Below are 6,862 nucleotides of genomic sequence, written 5' to 3' on the forward strand. Positions count from 1 at the left end.
CTTCGCTTATAATGCGCGTTCGTACAATCATAAAAAAACGGAGATGAACTCCTTACATGCGGAAAAGTAGACCGTTCGCAAAATCAAGCTGCAGCCGTCCCGCCACAACCGACCGACGGCAGCTTCCAGAAATTTCTTATTCGTCAGTTTCTGATCACTAATCCTTAGAGAATCGCGAAATACGTTCAAACCGATTTTTGAGCTGCGACTCATTAGCAGGAAAAAGTGTAGACTAGTTTTGAGGTTTGGAGATAAGGGATGGAACTCAAAAATCGAAGAACACTGATTTAAGAATTATAAAGAGATCTTAATTCTGAGCCTGGAAGCGATTTCCTATTCTTAATTTTAAGGGAGGGAGGGAACTGAGTGGGCATCCATTCAACCTCTTCCCGCCCCTTTTAAATTAAGATTCCTGCTAACCGGGACGAGCTCAAAATTATTTTTGTGGAATTTGAAAGTTCATAAATTGTTCCAAATTCTGAGGTATGCGTTTTTTTTTATTTCGGCATAGTGAGAGAACCAGCTGGACAAGAGTGAATTTGATAAATAAAGCATCGCTCTGCTCCCGTAGATCGAGATATTAATCATTAAAGTTGATGACTATTCAGGTTAGGAAATCTGTCACATCGATGGCATAGAAATAGACATGAGAACATGTCAATGACATCAATGACAATGAGGCTATAATAAGTATTTTCTGCTTCAATTACACAAATTCTTTGTTTCAAAAATAAATTCTCTGCTTTAAAAACAAATCTTCTCTTTGAAAAACACAAATTCTCTGTTTTAAAATCCTAATAACAAAGCCTTGCGGAAATAGATTTTGAAAGTTTGTTACCAATTTTTGATTGCAGAAAGCAATTTGTGCAATAAATAGTAAATTTAAATTTGTTTATTATCTGATATATTACGTTTATTATTTGACAAAATTTGTTTATTATCTGACATATTATGAGCAAATTGATGTCAGAAATATGACGAAACCTAGTAGACGTGTTTTGACGGCAAATTGGCAGCAGAAGCTGTACAAAGTCTGTAAACAAGATTTATTTATAAATAGGCCATAATCTTTTAACTTTTTCCGTAATCTGTAAGAATTGACGAAGAAGAACTATAGTTAATTATTCTTCTCTATTCGATTGTGATTGGGCATATATAAATCAATCCTAAATGTGACATGCAATACATATTTGAATGAGGAACAAATTTTGAGATCATTTTTATCAAACACAAAATAATTAATAATTATATGATTCTTATGTATTCGATATATAATTAAATCACCCTTAAATTTTTTTGTTCAAATATATTATTGCATGTCACATTTATCTTCTATAATAACCCATATTGACCTTAACAATTACGTTATTATATAAAAAAATGAAGTAATAGAATTATTATCTATTAATAATAGAAAATATTAATTTAGTTAATTTAAAAGTAACAGATATATAACAATTTTGTTATTTTATGTTATAGTTACATAATTTTACAATAATTTATATAACTGTTGTGAATTTAGTAACAATATAACACTACAGAAATATTATTACATATATGTTATATAATTGCCACTTTCTATAAATGGAAAATTATGACTTACAATAATGCTACATGTGATGTATGTATGTTATTACTTATTATATTGTTTTATTATACGACAATGTAACATTTATATATCTTTGTTTTTGCCGGATCTTATTTTCATTTTTACGTAGAAATAAATTTTTAGTGCAAAATTGAAAATAAAAGGAACAATCTCCAATGACTTTGAGCTAAAAAAATGTTATCTAAGTTATGATCCTGAACAACATTCCAAAGGTTTTAGCCATTGAATACCGTGAATAAAACCAACGATTGGCTGTGCAAATGTTGGCACTGACAGCATCATAGCCAATATGGGGGCAACATTCTAATCCAGCTAACAATCCAGCAGAAAAACAAGTATTGTGTGCTGCAAGTTTAATGCCGGCGATACTGTAATCTTCAAGCCTTATAAGGGTCTGAGCACAAGAATTGTCGTAACACTTACTTAGACTTAAATTGTAGACATAAGTAACGCATAAGTTTTCACGTATGACGTACAACTTATTGTCGTATCTCCAAAAGATCTCTCAAAGTGTGCTACAAGAATGTACATTTCAAAAAGGGGAGATTCCATATGAAATTTCCAAGCTGACTTTCAAATGATCTTAAAATCTTATGTTTTCAAAGTCAAATTTAAAGTCACTAACTTCTTCTCTTCTCAAAATTACACAACTTTCTTCTCTTGTTTTTTTTTTGAGAAAATGCTTTTTTTTTTCGAATTATCAGTGGAAAGATTAAAATAGCCTACTCTGTATATATAGGGGGTTCGAAAATTCAACCGACAATGCTCGTGGACAGGTAGAGCGAACTAAACTAAGTCGGAAAGTCTTCTACCATTTTGCAATAGTTAACAAGATATTAATTACTAAAAATTGCCGAATATTGATTCAATAATTTTTTTCTTAAATAGTATTATAGAAAAATTACAAGAGACAAAAATTGTTTATTTTTTTCTCATAGAACTGAATTTTTTTTAGAATTTTTTATCAACTTTTTAGTACTGCTTTTCTTAATGGCAACTATTTTACCAACATAAGAAAATACGATATTAAAAAATTCTGAAAAAATTCTCAGAGCTTTGTAAGAAAAAACAATTGTTGTCTCTCGTTGATTTTCTGTAAAGTTGATAATATTTGAGTAAAAAATTATTGAAAACCAATATTCAGCGATATTTGGTAAATGAAATCTTGTTAATTATTGCAAAAATTGCTAAATGTAGAGAACTTTTTGACTCCAATCCACTCTACCTGCTCACGAATGTTATCGGTTGAAATTCCGAACATTCTATATATGTATATAGGATAGTCCACTTAAATCGACCATCTGAAATATCTCACTTATTTTTGATGATATAAAAAAAAATGTTTCAAATGAAAGTAGAATGGTATCAAGGGATACATACTTTGATCATGTCGTTTTTTTTCTAGGTGGAGATGTCAAAAAGATAAGAAGGTTGTCACTTCTTTAAATGGAATTGTATAATTTTTTTACACAATGTGATTTCTCTAATTACTCTGCATATAAAAATATTAAGGTAGTGGTATCAAAAAATCAATAGTTCAAGAAATATTTTATATCTCATGTGACATATACTGATATAAAATGTTAAATAACTCGTAAATTTATTTTTTTTATAATCGTACCTTCTGTGAACAGAATAATGAGATGAATCAGTTGGTGGAAAGAAAATACATAGGTCCTTATTTAAAAAATCCATTCTGCATACATATTTTTTAAAGCAATTATATATCTTCTTTATACTGCTGATTGATCTCATTATTTTGTTCATAAAAGTATTAAAATATCATTAAATGAATTATTAAAAAATTAGTCGTTTACGAATTAACATTTTATATGAATATATTTCAAAATAAAGTATAAAATATCTCGTAAACCACTGGTCTTTTGATACCACTACTTTAATATTTTTATATGCAGATTAATTAAAGGAATCATACTAAAAAAATCATACAATTTCACTTAAAAAAATGAAAGCAACTTTCATATCTTTTTGACGATTCCACCTAGAAAAAAAAACATAACCAAAATATCCTCCTTAAAACCGTTTCATTTGAGATATTTTTTTATATATATAAAAAAAATGAAATATTTCGGGATGGTTAATTTAAATGGACCTGCCATATACACAGTGTTCGGAAATTCAATCGACAACGCTCGTGGGCAAGTAGAGCGAACTAAATTAAGTCGAAAAGTCCTCTACCATTTTGCAATTTTCATAATAGTTAACGATATTAATTATTAAGAGATACTAATTATTAAAGATCGCTGAATATTCAATAATTTTTTACAATACTATCAATTTTGCAAAAAAACAGTAAGAGACAAAAATTGTTTATTTTCTTCTCATAGAGCTCTAAGAATTTTTTCAGAATTTTTTATATACTTTTTAGTACTGCATTTTCTGATGGGCAATTATTTTATCAATATGAAAAAATGCGATACTAAAAAATTTTGAAAAAATTCTCAAAATTCTGAAAAGAAAATAAACAATTCTTGTCTCTTGCTGTTTTTCTGTAAAGTTGAGTAGTATTTGAGAGTTAGAAAAATATTATTGAAGACCAATATTCGGATTTTTATTAATTAATAACTTATTAACTATTGCAAAAATTGTAAAATGATACAAGGCTTTTAGACTCAAATTAGTCTGCTCTACTAGCGTATGAAATATTTGGCGATCATTCTGGGAGTCTTTTATAGTATATGTATATGGATATAGTATACATTTTTTATACAAATGTACTTATATCATTTTAATTATCCATAATTTTATATTTTATATCTATATAGAAAACTAAAGGAAAGAATATTATGAAATTGATAAATTATAATTACATAATTATTATCTATCGACTACTATATATTGCATATTATTGCTCTTCATATAAATCAATTAAACTATATTTTATACACTATAACTATATTTTATAATGCACATATATAAATTCAAAATTGCATAAACAATCAAAAAGATTTAGAAGAAACGAATTTGTAGAGATTCACATCAGTTCAAGTTTTCATTCTGAAAGTGTCCTTATAATTAAAATTCATATTGAATCATCCATAAATGTTATTCAATCTATTTATACAATAATAAATACTTTACATAAAACTAATGAAAATGATATAAATATAAATTATAATTTTCTCATCATTATATAAATATGTCCACGTATACTTTTTATTTTTTTAGTAAATCATGAATTTTTATACTTTTAATAAATCAAAATCTATTTAGGACAATTATTATATACAGAAATACATATATGTGTGTGTGTACATTTATCACAGTTTTCATTTTAAAAGATTACAAAAGATCTTAAGAAATAATAAAAACATCTTTATTTAATATTCGCATGTAAAGATATCACGTTCAGTTTTATAGTAGACAATTGCAAAAGAAAAAGCTTTTCCTCGCTAAACATGATCTCTAGTAACAAACATGTGATTTCATTGTAATTATTATGTAGATTGCATAATCTTACTTTGTGAAAAATTCTATAAAACACGTCGAACAATATAATTGCACAGTTGACATACACTGTTTCAACAATACAAATTAATGTGAAAAATTTATTCTATTGCTTAACATGCACTATATATCTATACTTCATAGAAGTATAGTTTGTAATATTATTATAAGCAAAAAGTTTTTGATGTATGATGGATGTCAAACTTATTTCTTTAATAAATGTAACATATCTTTATTTTGTTGCTGCAATATTATATCAGCTTTCTCAGTTTTATCAGTTATATTATCGATCAGATCATTCTGTGAATCTATCTCTTCGGATAAACCGATTGCTAGATGTTTCAGTCTTGCCAATGATCCACTCATCTCACTTAGATTCTGTTCGAGAACTTTAGTTATTCTATCACCAACAGGTTTAACATCTTCCAGATTATGGTCATAACTTCCTCTTATTATTGTTGATGAATATGAATTGTTTATATTGCTTTGTACTTGTTCTAATGTATTAGACAATGCAGGAGATGTCATAGATCCAGAACTGGAAGATTCTGACAACTTTGTGGATGGTATCGGAGCATCTAAAGATTTGCCACTGAGATAATTTTTCAGACTACCAAATACACTCTTTATTCCTTGTATGTGTTTTTGACTAAATCTTAATGTATTGTTAATATCATCTAATCTTTTTTCTGTCCTTTGCAGCTGTTCTTTTTGTCTGATTAATTCCTGGAAATATAAATAATTTAAATAATAGTTTATATATAATACAATAAAGCCCGTTTTCATAATATATGATTACCTAAAAATTAAAGGTTACCAACAGATTCATCAATGAAATTCATTCATGAATTTCTTGGTTACCTTTAGTCTTTAGGTAACCATATATTGTGAAATCGGGTCTAAGTGTCAGAGAAAATCAAAATTAATTTATTTATTGAATATGTTAAGCAGACATAAATTTATTGTTGTCATATTATCAACATATTAATAATAGCAAACTGATGGTGCATCATTACAATTACCTCGGCTGTAGCTACACCAATTTGCTCGGAGTCTCTTAGAAGCGAAACAGATCTTTCTGAAGATTGTACCGTGCGTTCCTCGATTTCCTTCTTACGTTGCAGCAATTGTTGGCGTGTTTGCGTAAAATCATTATCAAAGTTCTGATAACGCCCCGCGGATTCACTTCTGACTGGAGCGTTCCTTAGAAACGTCTCATCGTCCACGTCATCCTCTAATGAGAAAAACGGATTTTTTGGATCGCTCAGATAATTATGACCCGCCATTTACTCGATAATTTTTTGGAATATACAAGATCAATGCGAGATACACTTGACGATACTCGTTGACTGAACTTGAATCGAGCTGTTCCCTGTTTAGTTAGACATTTAATTAAAATGACTGCTGTAACTCATGATGGAATCAGAAAGGCCTAGTTTACACCGTGTATTTGATACATATATCACAGTATAACCAGTAGAGACAGCAAAAAATGCGTGTTCGCGCAGGTATGGCTGCGCAGCTTTTTTTGGCCGGATCCAATGAAATGCAAGATGACAAGTCATACATATTACATAGATCCCGTGTGAGTAGATATCCGTGGCAAAAGAAGACAATTTAAGAGCCATAAATATTTCTAAAAAAATGGATAAAAAAAAAGAAAAGTTTTGTTACGCAGTATTAAATAATGCAGTAATAATAATAAAAATTCACAATGCACTTTTTTCGTTATCCCAGATATCGTAAGATAAGTTTTTATAATTTACAAAAAGTAAGTAGTTTATG

At 28.5% G+C, this 6,862-nt stretch overlaps 1 protein-coding gene across 1 annotated transcript; it reads right to left on the reverse strand.

Annotated features, from left to right (window-relative positions):
* Positions 1-5,168: 5,168 nt before the first annotated feature.
* LOC108687945 (synaptosomal-associated protein 29) lies at positions 5,169-6,506 on the reverse strand. The gene is made up of 2 exons (XM_018193990.1): positions 6,100-6,506; positions 5,169-5,803 (listed from the first exon to the last, which is right to left on the reverse strand). The coding sequence occupies exons 1-2, from the start codon at positions 6,361-6,363 to the stop codon at positions 5,282-5,284; spliced, it is 786 nt and encodes a 261-aa protein (XP_018049479.1). The 5' UTR covers positions 6,364-6,506; the 3' UTR covers positions 5,169-5,281.
* Positions 6,507-6,862: the final 356 nt, after the last annotated feature.

This window comes from Atta colombica, unplaced genomic scaffold (genome assembly GCF_001594045.1).
Source record: "Atta colombica isolate Treedump-2 unplaced genomic scaffold, Acol1.0 scaffold221, whole genome shotgun sequence".
Taxonomy (NCBI): Eukaryota; Metazoa; Arthropoda; class Insecta; order Hymenoptera; family Formicidae; genus Atta; species Atta colombica.

What these genes read in the sequence shown, in the direction of transcription:
- LOC108687945 (XM_018193990.1), bottom strand. Translation starts at nt 6,363, where the DNA reads ATGGCGGGTCATAATTATCTGAGCGATCCAAAAAATCCGTTTTTCTCA. An exon ending in TTGGTGTAGCTACAGCCGAG is followed by an intron (nt 5,804 to 6,099) that starts GTAATTGTAATG and finishes TTATATTTCCAG; the next exon opens with GAATTAATCAGACAAAAAGA.